Below are 18,900 nucleotides of genomic sequence, written 5' to 3' on the forward strand. Positions count from 1 at the left end.
TTCATTTTTCTAAACAAATCCTGCATTTGAGAATTAAGATTTCCCAGCCTGTCTGTGAGAGAGAGCAGTTAAAACAGCCTCTCACAATATTGTCAGTGTGTGCCAACAATACAGGATAGAAATTTGACATGGCGCGTGCGTCTGTGTGTGTCCACACTGGTTGGCGAGGTTGTTATTAGGTATCTAATGAATATTTCATTATTCAGATTGACGAGGAGTCTTATTAAAATATGAAGATGTTGAAATTAATTGTCAATTAGAGGTAGAGTGTCTTAATTTGAGGATATAAATGGGTGCAGCCGAGTGGCAATGTGTGTGCGCGTGTGCTCGCGCGTACTTGTGCGCCTGCCTGGATGATGTGTTGATCGCAGGGGGATCAGCTGCCATTTTCATCTAATGGGAAATCAGGAAGAGGCGTGTTCTGTCACCACTGGAGAAGAGCCTCAGGGTCAGGGATTGGAGAAGGAGGGGCAGAGGAGGAGCATCAGGAATGGAAACAAAGCTTGGCCTCAATTAACAGTGTTCGACTGTTGCCGTGGTGATGGGGCAGGGTTGCAGCTTTAATGAAGTACCTGTTAAACAGCCCCGCCCTCTCCAGTCAGCTTAAATGGTACAGAGAGGGGGCAGAGTAAAGAGGAGGCGATTCAACACATTTTGCATACATCTAGACAACACACACACGCACACACACTTAGTGGTTTTAATTAGTCCTAAACTAGCAGCCTTACAACAGCTCTCCCAGAGAGACTGGATGTAGTGGTTCTGTGTGTGTGTGTGTGTGTGTGTGTGTGTGTGTATGCGTTCAAGTGTGTATCTGTGCAAGGCTCTGCCTAATTGGGCCGAATTGGTCCGTGAAGACTTCGCCACCGCAAAGCGCATGTGTGTGTTCCCTTCTTAAAAACATGCTGTCGTGTGGTTTTGTTTTTGTAAGCTCAGGGTTAATTGCAGCCAGTGCAGTGTGTGTATAAGCATGTGTATGTGTGTGGAGCGCTCAAGTGTGTATGAGTGTGTGTGGTTCTGCACAAATGATAGGGCCACATTTTCACAGGGAGTGTTGAAGGCCTTTTTTTTTTCATGTGAGTTAACATTAGTAGTGCCTCCTGAATAAAGCAGCCTATTATGATAGGTTAAATAATGTCAAATTAATGGTTGGTACAATTTTCAGTCATCAGGAAGGAAGTGGGCCTGCCGATGTGTGTGTTTGCATTTCTGTCCTCTATGTACAGCATAGCAGGGGAACTTAATGATGGAGTATTCCGCTTCTGAGCTGAAACATTATGAATTTTCTGGGTGAAATGCCTGAGGTGAGGTGTCTTTTCACCTCCTCCTCCTTGCCGTGATTTTATCTAGATAATTTTTCTTTGTAAACAGCTGCAGACCTTAACAGATGACAAAGGGTTAAGGTAAACATAAGGTCCGCCTTAATTAAATAGAAAACCTATTTGATGTTCCAGAACTAAAAAGTTCAACACACTAAGTACATAAACAATAAAGTTAGACAATGAAGTTTTATAAGCCCAACCTAAACAACAGTCTTCATGGAAAGGACATTACAATGAGATCTTTTTCTCTTTTTTTGTGCTTTGAAACAATTTGCCCATTCTGTGTGTATTGTTTTCTAGCTGAACCTGGCTTCCAGCGGCTCTCTCTTAAAGCGGGACAGCGAGGCCTACCCAGAGGGTCTTCCCCACCCCCCACTTCGGCTGCCACCCCATCACCCCACTGCGCCAGGGGCCTTCAGTCATCAGCTCCTCCAGCCTGCACACACACTCCCACTCACACACGCACGCTGTTGGGCCCATACGCAGGCGCAACTCCGACAAGTACTGCACCCCGATCGCCTCAGGTAGACTGAAATATCCATCTCCACCATTGCCTGATGCTCACAGTACTTTACTGAGAATACCATTACTTGTTAGTGATGCAACATAGTCTTTCTGGAGTCCAGAAAGACCTGAGGTGTTGACTGCTGCTTTACATTTTTATATTTTTGCATTTTATTTTACCAAAGCCGAAAAAAGAGGGCATTTCCTAGCATCTCATTAATTTCTTGTACCTGAAAAATATTATAGTGTTAGTCTTATTAGTTCAGAGACTCTGCATAAGCTCACATGGGCTCATCTGAAATGTCTTCTGTCTTTCAGAGCTCGCCCAGAACTGTGAGTTCTACAAGAATGCTGATGTCAGGCCTCCCTTTACCTACGCCTCTCTTATACGTCATGTGAGTTTCTCTAATGATTCTTATCAGCATCTCTCCGTCTGTGTCCTCCTCTAACCTTTTTGTTCCATTTGTCCTTTCTTTTAGGCCATTTTGGAGTCCCCAGACAGACAGTTGACTCTCAACGAGATTTACAATTGGTTTACACGAAAGTTTGCCTATTTCAGGAGAAACACAGCCACGTGGAAGGTAAGAAAATATCTAGAAAATGAAAGTCTGGAATTCAGCATAATATTTTGGCTAAAACAACAACTGGGCTGGGTTTAAAGCTGATTATTGTACACATAAATTTGGTCTGTTCTCTCTGCTGGAGCCCCTAACCCAAGCAGATGCAAACTTATTAGATGTATTTGAAACACTGAAAAAAATGACTGTACTTTGCAGACAACTGTGTCAGTTTAAAGGCCTAACCTGAACACTTACGTAGTGATACGAGTACAATAACAGCCACAGTCTGAGCACCCCTGCATACGCAGATTCTTAGGCTGACTTTGCTCAGCACCCACCGATATCACTGATTTGACAGTTATTGGCTGTTTCTGTCCTTTATGAGACACTTTTCCTCTGCTCTCCTTCTTTCACGCTTTCCATTCCTCTTTCTTTATCTCTCCCTCTCTCTCCTTCTTAGGACTAAACAATTTTCTCACCTGCAACGCAGCACATGGAGTGTCGACCCCACTTAGTCAAGCAAAGACACTTCTAGCCGTTATGCAGCCTCATTACAGAGAAACACATACAGAGCTAACACACACTGCTCATGATCGCACACTGTATTGCCCATTTCTCCCTCTTCATCCTTCTCTCTAATACACACACACAGACACACCTGGCCTGATCTCACCATTGTAGGTGACCCATTTTTACTGAAACCTCACACTAATTTGGGTGTCAGAAAGAGGGAAAGTGAGGGAAAGAGCGAAGGAGTGAGAAGGGGGCGACCACGGCCTTCTTCTAATAGCCCAAACCAAGGAAGGAAGGATGAGATGACGACAGAGGGAGAGTTGTGCAGATGGTTAACACGGGCTAGCCAGGAATATCTTTACCTCCTCATCTGACTTTTATGAATTTTAACTATTAATGTCTGGCGTCTGCTTCCTGTGCCGCTGGCCTAGAAGACCTTTAAATATAGCTCGGCATGGCCTTATGTATTTATATAGCAGCCCAGTGAGTCAAATGGGGCCGTAGAGATATATGTCCTTTAATAAGCCGTTATATTTCATGAGCAGAGCAGCGGTGTCAGGGAGTGGAAGTCATTGATCAGAGAAAGAGAGGGGCAGAAAATGAAGAAGAGATGGGAGAGAGAAAGAAAAAGATGATTGAGAGAAGAGAGGAAATGAGTGCTAAGTGTTATTTCAAGGTGCTGCAAGATGGGCTCGGGTCTGTTATTTTTTTAATGTAGATTCTCATAGTAATAATCTTTTTTTTTTGTAGGTGATTTTCTTTAATCATTAAAGGCGAATTTAAAAAATGAAATTTATGTTGAAGAAATGCAATCAGGTCCAAGTTAGAGGTTCTACTGGCACTTGCTTGTTTGTTCACTACATCTATTTATATGTAGCATCACATGCAGGTAGCTGGCCCTGAATGCATCAAGTCAGAAACATCAAAGTGTTCAAATATTAGCAATATAATAGCAATAGGACTCAGATTAACATCTGTGAACCTGAAATGCTTATTTTATTTCATTTGTGGTGTACACAATTGGATCTTTCTTCCAAAATTTCAACCTCCCCTACACACACACACACACACACACTTCTCCCAGCCGAAGGGAGTGGAGATGAGTGGCACATGTGCTGTGACCCACTGTAAATGACTGCTAATGTTTTAACTGGGAGAATTAGGCTTTCATCACGGAGACGAATGCAAATCGCACTGCAATAGCACTGGCGTCTGGCGTGTGTCTGTGTGCTTGTGTGTGTGTTTGCGCTGTCAGGGTGGCGGGCAGAGATTGGGGTCAGACTCATTTACAAAACTTAGCATCACGGCTCGGGGGTTGAGGGGATGCGGGGGAGAGAAAGGGTTCCTCCACTGATTATGGCTTGTGTAATTACGTGTCTGTGTGTTTGTATGTGTGTGAGTGTGCGCGCGCATGTGTGTATCTGCGTGTGTAATTACGGCAAGGAGTGATGCATGCCTGGCCTGTCCCTCCCTCTCGGCTTAGAACAGCGTGTCAGAGAGAATATGCAGGATTTAATTATAGACGAATTAAAATTGGTAATGAAATTGGGCATGAACAAACTACAAATAGCAGATGAAAAGGGAGGCCTGTCCCTGGGGGGTTGAGACGAAGATAGCGGTGTGCCCGCCTGCTTGGCTGTCTGAGAGCTTGTGGATGTGTGTGTTTCTGTGAGAGTGTGTGTGCTGATGATGACTGATTAGAAGCATTCTGTGATAAAATAACAGTACTAGAGAACCGCTGCCTTGTGTTAGCGCTGCACAGGGAGTTACATTGAGGTGCAACGCGATGGCTGAAGAAGTTGCGGCTGCTATCCTTAAAGTCGCATTACTTATTAACTTGTGATGGAAAGCTCGTGTTCTTGCCTCCAACTGGGTGACAGACTTGGTGTAAGGGTAGAAAAGTGTGGTTACACTTTGCACTTCCTGTTACAACTTTTGCATTACACTTTAGGTAAAACCGAAGACCGTAGATGAAATTTTATGAAATTAACAGCAGTCATCAGGAAACATTAGTACTACTAAACCAGTAGTAGTACTTATTAAATTCATCACTTTGCGGGATAAGTTGAGAAAGTGTTTTACAGTTATTTCAATAAGCCTGTGCATTAATGCAAAATGAGGTTCTTCATCCGTTTTGGAACATTTATGAGGCAAGAAAGGAGGCCGACTAATTTTAATGCTAAATTAAAAAAAATGAATAATCTTTTCTGCAAAGAGTCCAAGGAAAGTTAAAGCAAAATGAAACCTGAAATCTCAGCATCAAGTTAAATATTAAACAATGAAAATGCAATAGTAGCTGATTGATCCTCGGTGACTCTTTTTGCCTCTTTTCACTCTTCGTCTCCTCAGAATGCCGTGCGCCACAACCTGAGTCTGCACAAGTGTTTTGTTCGTGTTGAGAATGTGAAGGGGGCCGTGTGGACTGTGGATGAAGTTGAATACCAAAAGAGGAGACCACCAAAGATGACCGGGTAAGCACCACACACATACACAGAGTCAAGTGAACACGCTGTCACATGCGCACGCACGTTTGCTTTCTTGACGCACGGTTGAGGCTGATGTGAGTGTGAGCTTATCGGTGCTGGCACTATGATTGCTTAAATGGACCTACTATTATTACCGAGAGGCCAACTCGGGAATCAAGTAAAAACAAAGTAGGGGCTGCCGGCCATTAATGTACGTACTGTTTGTGCGTGTGTGTGCGTGTGTGAGTTTTTCCCTGTTTGTCGACTCCATTAGTAAGCAGCTGTGTGAGATGCAAGACAGGAAAAAACCTTGTTAGCGCGTGTAAACAGATGTTCTTTCCAACCACCAGAGAATCCAGGGATAATTATGCACGCACACCTGCACACCAGATATCAGACACTTTCATGTGCACGTTTTTAGCATCTGTTTACAGTCTGTGGATATTTCAGTAACAAACATATTTGCGGAATCTGTTGCAACGCTTTGGGTGAGGTGACATCTTTCTCACATGTGTGTGCAATCTGTGATCCTCAACCTCCTTTTTCTCCTTGTTTGTGTGTGTGTGTGTGCTTTATTTGTAGAAGTCCCACTCTGGTGAAAAACATGATTTCAGGACTCGGCTTTGGATCCCTAAATGCCAGCTACCAGGTAAGGCTCCTTCCCCCTACCACCCCACTTCTCTCAATCTCTTTTTCTGTCTCCACCTTTCACTCTCTCTTTCACACACACACACACACACACCTAGCAGCCAGTCATAATCAAGGACACTAATATCAATTCCCTCTTATAATTAGCCAATTCCCTAACGACGTTCACACCACCTCCCCTCCTCTTCCTCCCACATTAACACACAGTCTCACCTCCCACCTCGCTTTTTCACACACGCGCCACCTTCATCACCGCGTGCGCGCCACAAGTATGCAAGCACACACCGGACCCACCTCTTCTCCTTGTTTTAGTGCAGATGTACAAATCAAAAATGCACACACACACACACATGCGCATGTGCAGTTTTGGAGATGATTTATAGCAGCAAGTAGTTGTCAATTAAGGTTACTGCATAAAATTATCGCCTGCCCTAGAAAACCCACCTCTGAGCCACTGAGAATTCCTTTTGTCTTTTTTGTCCCCTTCTTCTGGTGAGAGGGGAAGGTGGGGTAAGTATACCAAGCAGGGCCCCAACCTGTGTCTTCAAACATCTGGATTTAGGATAGCGGCCGAGGCAGCTCTCGTTAGTTCGATTCTCTCTCCTGCAGATGCGGAAGCTGCGCGGTGTGTGTTTAGATTGAGGTTGTAGCTCAGTCTCTCTTAACAACACTGCTGAGACTTTTGTGTCAACACACACGCACTTATGACAGGGACTTAAATGTAAAAGCACAGACCTTGATATGGAAAGCACTGTATGTAAGTGCCCCCTAGTGGTTTGTCGTGCTCACTGGCACTCTGTATGAAAGGGCTCTAAGAGGTACAGAAAGGAAAATCTTCCTTACATCCAATTACATATTTTAGGCAGACCTCCACGTCAGCTCGGTTTATAAAAACACTCTAATGTCATTAAAGATTAAATATATGAATAGAGATGTTTCTATTTGTCACATTTCTTCTATAACTCCACATATATACCATTTTTTTTTCTCCAAACATGATAACTTGTATATTTAAAGTGACTACACAGCTCGCTTGTTTCCAGGCGGCTCTGGCAGAAAGCAGTCTGTCCCTGCTGAACAGCCCACCCCTGGTGACCCCTCAGTCTGCGCCCAGCCTCAACATGCTGCATGTGGGCCACGATGATGTCAGCTCCACTGTGGAGCAGGTCAACAGCAATGGCAGTTGCAGCCCCACGCTCAGCCCTCAACAGTACAGGTATGTGGTGCATAAAGGCGCACGTGTAAACTCCCACCTGCAGAACATGCAGGTGCAGTCAGGCAAAACAGGATGCCCATAATACTATGTCCATATGCTAAGCGTATCGACACAGATATATTTTTGGCTGGTTTAGTGTAGAAGAGCTTTATGTAGATGCCTAAATTTTAAAATTATACATTTTTTTTATAAAGTGGTAATATTAAAGGGAACCTTGTCCCCTGGGTTTAAGTAAAAAATAGATTTTAATAAAGGTACAGGTGTCACTGGAGAGTTTAAGTTCTATTATAATTTAAGCAAATTTCCCGAGGCCTCGATCACAGAAGTAACTAATCTACTGGTTACATTTTACAGGATGCATCAGCCAGCAGACCCAAGCTTGGAAAAACACAAAATATACCATTTCCCGGTGTTAATGTGTGCAAGATTTTGTATCAGGAATATTGCAGCTCATTAAATAAAATTGTATAAATGCAACCATAAACTATCATAAACCATGGCAAGACTTCTGGAAACAGAAATCCTTGTGGCATATTTAAAGATTTGTTTTTCTTCTTTTCAGCATTACAAAAACGTAAAAAGTGTGAAAGACAGAACCTGATCATTTGTTCTTCCGCTCTCTCTTCCAGCCACCCAGTGCATGTGAAGGAAGAGCCCACTGAAGTGGTGGAGGAGGACAGCCGGCCAGTATCGCTCCTGGCTGGTGTCACACACAGCCTGCCATTGCCAAGCGATGAGCGCGACCTGGAGGAGGATCTTCCCACAGAGGAGCTGGAGTAGGACAGATCTCAGACAAGCCGGAGGGACGGGACTTTTTGAGACCAATCCCCGAGCCCTTCTCGCCTGTGTGAAGAGGAAAAAAAATACCAACAGTACACTTATGAGAAAACAGATAAGAGAGAAAAATAAGAGAATGTTCTTTTGTTTTTAAGAAAATTCAACTAAGGACGACATTGAGTAACTCCAAAAAAACAAAAAAAAACAACAGGGTTAGATGACCTTCGTTACTTTCAGACACAAAAATAAGACTGTGGAGCACTGCTTTACCTCCATGTGTTGCTTTCTCAACACTTGGCTCAGAGGTATAACACCACTTAATGCATACACACTCACACAAACACGCACACACACTCATTCACTTGTCACACCATGTCTTGTCATTCTCCCTGGAAAAATTGCCCTCTATGTAGAGAACCTCTAGAGGAGTGGACATAGACACACACACACACACACACACTCTCCCCTCCTCGGCCCACCACCCTGCATACACCCTCCTCTCTGTTGTCTCGGGCTGCCTGGCTAGCCATTTTATCTCTACGTCAGTTGAGAGGACACCTAGATGTGTGTGTTAGAAAGAACACACACATACACACACACACGCAGAGGATCATGTGTATATAGATGGGAGCGGTCATCAGGGGCTGTGCAGTATACCTCTCCTTCTTCGCCCTCTTTGAGTCCAGTCACTTGCTTTTTCCATTTCCTTTGATCCGATTAGACTAAAACTGTTGGGCTTCTCGATGAGGAGGAAGGAAGAATACTTACAAAGATTACCTCCAACAGTACTCCAACACTTCTGCAGAGCAGGCACCCGCGTCCACATCTGCGTGTGAGCGGCCCTGGTCCCTGCCCAAACTTCTGCCAGCAGCAAGACACTTAGTGAGGGACTTCTTTAAAACTCTTTGATTCTATGTGGGGGAAAAAAAAGAACACACGTCCCTGCCCCCTCCTACATCCTCTCCCATTCCACATCCCCACCCCCAGAAGACTGCAGGAATAGGACCGTTTGGTGCTGTTCTTCTTCTCTCTTCCATCTGCAGTTGGAGTGATGAGCACGGAACACGTTTGAGAAAGTGAGGAAAAAAGTGGGGAATCCGTAAGAAACGATGGAGAAAGTGTCTACCGGAATATTGTGACAAAAAAAAAATGAAACTGTTCATGATTATGGAATATAACAAGAAAAAAAAATGTGTGGTAGCTTTTTGTCATTTCCTTTTTTTTAAAAATTTGTTGTTGTTATCATTGTTTATTTTTGAGGATCAATATTTCCAAGGTGGCGTTCTGTTTTGACGTACCTTTTCTATGGATGCTGTTTATGTTTTTTGTATTGTAAGTTGTTTAGTTTACTCTGGTTGTTCACACCATTCCAAATGAGTATTGGCAAAAAACAAAAAACACACAAAAAAAAGCTCAGTATTGTCCCACTTTACCTGATCCTTTAATCCCGCCCCTTTCCCTTTCTGTCCCCAGCGTAGCAGGCAAGAAATTGGGAGATAGCACTTAAAGTTGCCGTTGTCCAGACAGATTATTTAACAGCTGAATCTTTTTTTTCTTCTTCTAATTATCTCTCACTCGCTTGTTTTTGGTTGTGTATTTAGTTGGGAAATATCCATGATGCTTTAAAACTATATATAGATATATTATTATTGCAGTCAGAGAATACCTCATCCCACAGAGGTTCTGCCTGGAACTGTGTCCAAATCGTTAAAGAAATAAGGGGGGATTCTTTCTGTGGGACACCAAATGTGGCAACTCTGCTCAGCTTCGATTCAAAGCTCTGTGGTTGTAATAGTTACTGTGTAGAAGCTAGCTGCAATTCACTGTGTGAGTTTATGTTAAAGGAATAGCACGTGAGATTTCTTTGTTTCCATTAGCAGAAAAGCATTACTGTTCTCTACAGTGCCATACCAAATTTAACATTTATTTTTAATCTATTATCTGCCTATTCCCGTTTTTATTTTTGTTACAGGTAACCAAAGAAATATGTAGAAAACCAAAAACCCTGTAGTTCATTTTTCCCTTTGTTTTTTTTTAATTCTTTTATTTAATTTTTTTTAAGAACTGGCCAAAAGTCAACAAACCAGGAGTTTGAATTCTTATTGTTGTATTCATATAACTATTGTGTTGAAAAATTATACCTGACTTACAGTGCTGACCATTCCAAAAACCAAAGTGTGTAAAGCAAACTACAATTTGGAGACAGTTAGGAATGACCCACATTACTTATGAGGCCAAAAACTAGTATTAACAAACCTCGCACAGTTCCTCAGACACACAGAAGAAAGAGAAAAGCACTTAGAGATGAAGCCCCGTCTCTCTCTCTCTCTCTCTCTCTCTCTCTCTCATACTCAGGCTCAACTGTGTTCCAAACACAATCCTGGGAGTGGCCCGACTACAGTGTGAGCAGGCCTAAAAATACAAAATAAAATAAACACTCACGAGGCATTTGAACACAACCGTTACCTTTCTGTCTGAGATTTAAAACAAAAGGTGAAATGGAAAAAAAATCTTTGAAACACCTGCTGTTATATAGGTACTTTATATTGATACTGTTGAAGTTTTAAATCTATAAGAGAAAGCTCTTTACACATAAATGTTCAGCATTCACAGGAAGAAGTTGTGTACTGTAATCTGCTTTAAAAAAAAAGTGATATCTTTGGGCAGGGAGGAGTTATTCCAAATATCTATTGATTATACAATAAAGAGGGAACAAAAAACAGCAAAAATATACCAATGTAAGAGGAAAACAACCAAGGGACGTTAAGTAATTTTAAAGATTGGTTCCTATTTTAATGTTTTGTTTTTATTATTATTATTTTGTCAAACTATCTCTTGCACTTCAGATGGGTTTTGTTATTTAACGAAAAAAAACAACACATTTCCGACGAGTTTGCGTTCACACAGGACTGTTTCCTGTTACATTAGAGACTGATTTCTTACAAAGTACAAAGTGGCAGACAGAAATCTTGAAGTGAGATTAAAAACCAAAAATAACACTACCTCCTTTTCAAAACAGTTCAACACATAGCCAACGGGAGACTGAAATCTCTTAAATATTGTTTTCTCCATTCTTCCTCAATGATGACTTAAAAAAAAAAAAAGCCAAAATTGTTTTAACGCTTACTTTAAAAGTGGCAACAACAAAAAAAAGTATTTGGTGATCTGGACTCCCTAATACATCTGCTTGAGCCCCAAAAAAATAAAAAAATAAAACATAGAGACGTTTCACTTTCCATAGATTTAAAAATGACTACCTCTCCTTAAACCACATCTGAAGCACTCTCTACGTCTCCAAATGTGCTGTAAAGTGCTCATTATCTATGAACAGTTTTCTATCAGCTGTTTCAAACTGACCATACTCCTGTACCCGATTAGCATCGAGCTATGTGAGCAGCCTCTCAACAGTGTGCTTTGACTGTACGTGTGCATATTCATGATCAGGCACAGCTCTCGGCCAATGAGAAGCTGGTCATTAATGGCTGCGTGTTGTTGCAGGGAGCTGGCTGTCAGATGTAGTGATGGGCTGAATATATTAGTGCCACACACACAGATAGACACACACATGCACACACACAGGGGTATAATAGAAGTGTAGAAACAGGGCTAGGGGTTAGTGCAAACGGAGGCTCTGACCATCCAGATATCCAAAGACCCACAACACTGCAGCACCCCCTTTCACCAAAACACTCACAGAGACACTGAGAGGACTAACACATCACTACTAGTAATATCCAAACTAAGAGGAACTGCTGCATACAGTACATAGATGATCTCTGACTTGTGCTTTAAGGTACACCTGTAAACAAAGCTGTTTTATAAAGATGTAGATTGTTCACAGGTCACCATGTAACACTTCTGTTCTTTCTCCACCTTGGCATAACATGATGTATTCTTGTATATTGATGCTTGGCTTATCTCTCCAGGGCATTCTTTCCCATTTTGTCCTTTGATTTTTCTCTGTTGGGATTTCTTTCTTTTCCTTTTTTTTTTCTTTTCCTGAACCTGTTTAGCTATTGTAAAGCTTTCAGCTCTGATTCCTATACTGTACTGCTAATGCAGAAGTATATGTATTTATCATATTAAGTGCTGCAGGTATCTTGGTTTAATAGTTTTGGTTTTTTTTCCAATGTTTTTTTTTTGGTTTGTTTGTTTTCGGTTCTTCATAAAACGTCTGGGACGCTGATTTTTTTAAAATGTATTATCTCTTTGAAAAAAAGAAAAAAATGAAAAGAACTAAAGTTAGATCAGTGGTTTAGGTAACACCTGTTTGTATATTTATCTTAGCTAGGTCTATTTTGATACTTTTTTGTCTCTGTACTGCATTTATGCATTTTTAAGGAAAGAAAAAAAACAACAAATGGAAAACAAACTAAAAAGTTTCTTCATTATGTATTGATACCTCAGAAGGACTTTTTTTTCCGCAAAGACAGGACCAAAACCTCTGAAAAGAAAAAGAGAAAGAGGAAAAAAATGTAAGAATATGTAGCCCCTCTCTTGCTTTAAAAACTGCGGAGCTCTAGAAAGGTATTGCTGTTGGTCCTTTCAGGTGCCAATATGTGTCCCTGCTCCCCTTGACCCCCTCCCTCTGACCCCTGACCCCTGTTATTCCTGTGTTGAACTCCGACCCGCAGAGCTGTCAATCATCTGCAGGTGCCGTGGGGGTGTCACTGAGTCAAACACCTGGCAGGTGGTGACCAGCCAGAAACCTCATCTCCCAGTCCCACAGAGGCAGATCAAAGACTGACACTGTTGCATTTTTGATACTCGTCCTCTTGCGCAGTCTCAATACCAAAATGTGGAATGACTCTCAGAGATGCAGCTCATCCTCTGACTACCAAAGGCATTGCAAGCAAAACATTGCTTAGTCCAAACTCTTGAACTCTAACCAAACTGTAACCAAACCAATGCCACAACTTTAACCAAACAAAGACCAAGCTACTTCCAAAACTCTCCATCGACTTCACTGATCACCTTTACTGATAGCTGTTATCTCGCATACATCCACGTAATGGTGTTGTAGGAGCAGCCCACATCCGGTTTACTGGTGACTAGCTCAAAGGACATGGGGAGATCAAATCGTAATGTGTGATTGGACAGTTCTGAGGTGTCATACGAAGGGGAAGGGACTTTCAAAGTGGAGCATTTGCCTGACGGTATTATCAAGTAGACAGCCAGAATCTGACGGAACTACCACTTCAGCTCTCCTCTGGTTAAACCTTAGGAATGTGTGTACATTTTCAGCAGTGACTCTTTGTATTGTTTCTTAGTTCAGTTTACCTGTTTACCTCTCTTTATCCTTTGTTTTTGTTTTGGGTTTTTTTTTGGTTTTTATGTTTCTTGTTATTTGAAAGTGTGACCCGAGGAAGAGGTGGGAACAGGGACTGGATGGTGGCTTTAGACAGACAGTGGAGCCCAGACCTCTGACCCTCCACCCCGGGTAGCCATGTAATGCCAGTCACTGCCCTTTCCTTCATGCTGTATAAAAACACACACATATATCTGTGTATTTGTAACCTGAATCTTCTTGTGTCTGTCCATGCAGACAATAAAAAACTGTACAGTAGGTCTAGTTGCATGTAATCTGTACTAATTATTGACAATGGCATTATAAAATGCAATAAAATACTTATTACAATGTCCTATGCTGCATCCTTGTTTCTTCTCTAGTGCTGTTGGATATGCGCAGGCTTCCACACATGCATAAATGTTTAGAGTGGAATGAAATAAAGGCTGGTGACCACTTAACAACTGCAGAACTTGGGTTATCTTAGAATATTGATGGGCTGGACAGTATGGATGATGATTTAAATCGGAAATGTTATGGGTTAGTTGAGCACCTCTTCAGTCTCTCAGGGTTTAACTAAACCAAATCATCACTGCTGAAAGGCTGATAACAGATGTTTTATAAAAACCATCCAACTATTTAAGCAAGCTAAATCTGATAGATTTATACATAAAAAGATAAAAGTCTACAGATTTGATCAGAAACTGGCCAAACTTTTTTTACTAATATTAAACTATGTAATGGAGTTTCTTCTACTGTTTACCCTGCACACGCAAACACACATTAAAGCTCTTATACTGTATATTTGCATGAAAACATTTTTTCAAAACTGATCATATCCACCTGAAATACAATCAAGAGCCTCTCATTTGAAACGAGCGCTGTGTTGCCACTTCCATATTAATCCTTTGCGATCAGCAGGTTTTATTTTAGTGTCTTTATGAAAAAAATTAATGTCTTTGTGTAGCAAAAATGCAGCCCTAGACTAATGTCACATAATCGTTAAACAATCTTAATCCCGTCCCGAGTTGGAAGCTGAACCATCCTGAAGGCCTTTAGACAGTTCAGAATGTGATACAGAGAGTGGCCACCAGGAGGAGTAAACAAACCAGACAACACAAGCTGCAACTCATAAACACAAACCCAGCAACAAACATTACTGGGGTCCATTGACACGGTCTGACCAACAGAGTGGGCCAGAGAGTGTGGAACAAACACTGAGTGAATGATCTGCACTGTGTGTGGCAGTGGGAATGTCATGAATACAGGTGGCTGAAGTCTCATTAGGGTTTATAGCATTGATGATGTATAAAAAATTGCTTTTTTTTTTTTACCTATCTGTACTTTTAGTTGCCCACCTTCTCAGTTTTTACTTCCCGCTCTTTACCCGTGTCTGTCTCCCTCACAGGTTTGCAGCATGCCCTACAGCTTCTCTTTAAACCTCAGCTCTGCATCATGGGTATGTTGCCACAGGGAGAAAAAATGGAAACTGGATGGATGTTTTTTTGTAAAGTTGAAACTTTGTTTAATCTTGTGCTTTTATTGAACTTCTGTGTTAGTCAGCTGGGAGAAAACTCACTCTTGACGCTTAAATCCCTGTGACATTTGGTTTTGGTAGAGACCCTATTCTAAGCCTATTATAGGCTGAAGGCACACATGCACAGGCATAAAAACACACTCACTGGCATGCACACATTATGAATACTAAACAGAAACTTAGTACCATATACTTGTACAAGGTGAGCCAGGGTGCAGAGCAACACACAAAGGGGTTATTCTTGGCGTGGGATGGTAGTATTTGGCACACACCTGAATCTGAACCTTGGCACACGTTTCTTAATGCTCATCTGGACAGAGTAAGCATTAGGAGGCCTGAATGTGAGCGTGCTTCGTGCATTTGTTCGACAGTCTGGAGGTGGATTCGTACTCTCATGCATCCGCCTATCTGTCCATGTGCATGAGCTTGCGATGCTAAATTAATATGCATGTTTGTGTGACTGGGTGCACGGGTGGGTGTGAAAGGACATTAGTCCCAACAGCATGGAGAGCACTGAGGTCCAGGCAGACCCTGTGAGTCACAAAATACATTTACCCGGAGCAATGCTGACATCTCTGTCTCTCCCCTGTTCACTCACTCTGTCTGTCCCTCTCCCTTCTTCCCCTCAATGTCTGTGGCTGAAGCTGTGGGCTAGGCTCCAAACAGTGTACTGACTCACTGCAAACAACACATCAGTGTATATCTGCTGCTGCATGCATCCACATGGATCTGTTTATTCAAGGCTAATGAGCTTAGACTCTTTCTCCTCTCTGTGTCTACCGTAAAAGACAACCCAAAAGGTTTTTTTCTTCGCTAAAGCCAAAGGAAAAAAGCACTGTAATATACTTTTCCTATCGCTTCAGTTACATTTACTGATGGGCCACTGTGCATTTGCCCCATTTATATTTAAAACAATAACAATGTAACAAAGAAAAGCATAGAATTAGCACCTATTATTGCATGCAGTGTGACTCGGTTAATCAATCAAAATTTGTTTTGTCAGATTTTGCTTGTAATTCCACTTCAGCCGACCCTGCAGCAGCACGTTTAAGTGAATAGTGATGATTGTGAAATGAACAGATTTGACATTTTTAAAATCTTCAGTTTTTTGTATGATCCTGTTAATAATAAACATGTGGAAATACACTGAAATAGTGTTGCTTCTCTTTGTGAAAGCCTGTTGACCCAGAGGCATGACCTCTGGTTTATGTGTGGATTGTGCAAGTTCTCCCTATGCCTGAGCTCCCTGGCTGTTGCGGTTTGCTCCCATGGTCCAACCAAATAGATGTTAGGTTAATTAGCTATTCTAAATTGGTTGTAGGTGTGGACGTTGGAGTGAATGGTAGTCTGTCTTGCTGTGTTTTCCTTGTGTATGACAGGCAATCTGCATGATGTCAGCAGGGATAGGTGGGATCAGAAATGTTATGGGTCAGTTAGGCACCTCTTCAGGCTCTCACTGATCCAAATGATATGTTACATGGCAGGAAATAATGAGCGCCGAAAAAATGCAAACAAGATGAGGACATAACACACATAACAAAACAAGCAATACAGGATAAGAGAGCAAGAAGACTTTGGTATATAATGAATCATGAAGTAAATGGTGCATAGCATATAAATTTAGTATGCAAGCAACTCAAAAATGCGCTCCTTGGACACGCTGGAGTGTTATCCTGCTTTTTAAATAACTATCCTTGAGTTGTTAGTGTCTCGCAAGTTGTTTTTTCTTTAAATCACCACAGGAACCCTCCCCTGAGAACCCATAAGTCAGATGAGAAAATGGATGAAGCTCCATGACTCCATGTGTGGCAGTGAGAGAGAGAAAGAGAGAGGGCTCCGGCCACAGAACAAAAGCATCTTTGTGAGTGATTGGAACCACATTTTTCACCCTCCCGTCTCTCTCTCTCTCTCTCTCTCATATTCACTCTCTCTTCCAGTCACCATATCATTCAGAGACACTGAAACAGTTAAGAAAAATACTCGAATATGGAGACTCATACTCCGAGCGTGCTCAGTTCCAGTTTCGCTTCTCTTTGAGCACACACACACACGCACACACACACACACACGCACACAGACACACCACAGTGATACCTCACTTTCTATGTCTCCGTCTGGGCTAACTTCCTCTCTCGATCTCGACATTTCCTCCATGTGTCCTCCCACCACATGAGATCATCTAGTGCGCTCAGAATCCCTTTGAGAAGTGGAGCAGCTCTCTCACCTTTGTCCCCCACCCTACGCACTAGCTAGCTAAACACAGCAACCTGTTCTTTCCCTGCTGGTTATCAGAGGACTGTAAAGCCTCTAAGGAAGGCATGGGGAACTCCAGGCTTCAAGGGCCGGTGTCCTGCAGGTTTTAGATGTGTCCTTGATCCAACACAGCTGATTTAAATGGCTAAATTACCTCCTCAACATGTCTTGAAGTTCTCCAGAGGCCTGGTAATGAACTAATCATTTGATTCAGGTGTGTTGACCCAGGGTGATATCTAAAACCTGCAGGACACCGGCCCTTGAGGCCTTGAGTTCCCCACCCCTGCTCTAAAGCATCAGATACCTAACCCAAACAAAGATCAGGTCAGTGTACTATAAAAAAAAAAATCTAGAAATCCATTCAGAATAGCTAAGAATGGTTTGACTGCCTTTGGACCATTTGCCCTTGGTTAAGTTTATATTATAATTTATAGCCTCCCTGTATGGAGTGCATATTTAATACCAGTTTTTGAGGTATAGCTGTGACTCAGCTGATTCAAGAAAATGAGTACTGTAAGCAGACTTTTTCAGCAGGAGAAGAAACTGAAGAAACATTTCTCCCACTGAAAATGCTACATCCAACAGATTCAGCTTTCTGGGATCAGTGAAAATTGTGATATTGTTGACTTTGTGGTTACAGTAAAGATCATATACTGTACTGTTGCATGGACAAACTAATGCATAATTTTCGACCATCATTAAAAGCAAAAGTCACATGGGAGTGTCAATCTCACGCTCATCTCTGTGAATTACTGAGTTTCTGTTTGTTGCTTGGTAACTGAAAAATAGTCCAACAAGACCATCTTTAAACCAATAAATATTTCTTTATTTATAATTTTGTTTTTGACCCGATTAAACAAATGAACAAATATGTGTCAATAACTGAGCTTTAAAAGTTGTTACAGTAACAGATTAGGTATTTCCCTTATTTCTGGTCCATCTAAAAGCAGATATCGTGAAATACTTACTCAGTTTTCAAGTAATTTAACTTTTCAATTCAATTAGATTTTATTTATATAGTGCCAAATCACAGAAACAGCTACCTTAATGTGCTTTAAATTGTAAGGTAAAGACAGAGAAAGTTTCAACACTCAGATGACCACCTGTGAGCAACCATGTGGCGACAGTGGCAAGGAAAAACTCCCGTTTAACAGGAAGAAACCTCTGGCAGAGCCAGGCTGAGTGGTGGGCAGCCATCTGCTGTGACTGCTTGGGGTGAGGGAAAAAAGACGGGACAAAAGACACTAAATTAACTTGAAGTGGTCACAGAGATATAAACAGTGCATCTACCAAATGAACCAGTTAAATCTGATTTAAAAAACTGCCTAAAGGTTTAATGACTTTGTCCCAAAATCGTCCTACCACCATATATGCTATTGCAAAATTCTCACACAGATTTAAATTTCTACTTAATGCTTTGAGTGCCTTGTCCGTTGAACGGCTTGATATTCTGTATTTCCCAGAATGTCAAACTATTCATTTGACATAAATTATAAAGCTGTTACCCTTTTGCTATTCCTCTGCACAAAATAAATGGTTTAGGAGAAAGTGTCTGCATGTGCATCAACAAAAAAAACCCTCTCTCCCATTATTGTATGCTGACTTGATGGCGCTGCTGGAGGTGTGGAATATGGAAGGGCAGTGTGAAATTCATTTGGTTAGTCCATTAGAGCCTGAACAATCCGGTGTACCTGTTCACCTCTACACAATGCTGTCATTAGAACCAGAACAAAAGCAATCAGAAGACTGACAAGGTGTGCAGCGCCTACCACACACTCTGTGACAAATATGTTTAAATAATGAAGAAAAACCTGTTAA

The 18,900-nt window shown here is 41.7% G+C and overlaps 1 protein-coding gene across 1 annotated transcript in view; it reads left to right on the plus strand.

The window, feature by feature from the left end:
• Positions 1-13,647, plus strand: part of foxp4 (forkhead box P4) — a 91,543-nt gene extending 77,896 nt beyond the window's left edge. Inside the window, 8 exon segments of the mRNA XM_005469359.4 lie at positions 1,623-1,699; positions 1,701-1,846; positions 2,145-2,221; positions 2,306-2,407; positions 5,249-5,370; positions 5,947-6,013; positions 7,056-7,228; positions 7,858-13,647. Coding sequence (XP_005469416.2) covers positions 1,623-1,699; positions 1,701-1,846; positions 2,145-2,221; positions 2,306-2,407; positions 5,249-5,370; positions 5,947-6,013; positions 7,056-7,228; positions 7,858-8,008 — 915 coding nt within the window. The 3' untranslated portion in view covers positions 8,009-13,647.
• Positions 13,648-18,900: the final 5,253 nt, after the last annotated feature.

This window comes from Oreochromis niloticus, linkage group LG5 (genome assembly GCF_001858045.2).
Source record: "Oreochromis niloticus isolate F11D_XX linkage group LG5, O_niloticus_UMD_NMBU, whole genome shotgun sequence".
Classification (NCBI taxonomy): Eukaryota; Metazoa; Chordata; class Actinopteri; order Cichliformes; family Cichlidae; genus Oreochromis; species Oreochromis niloticus.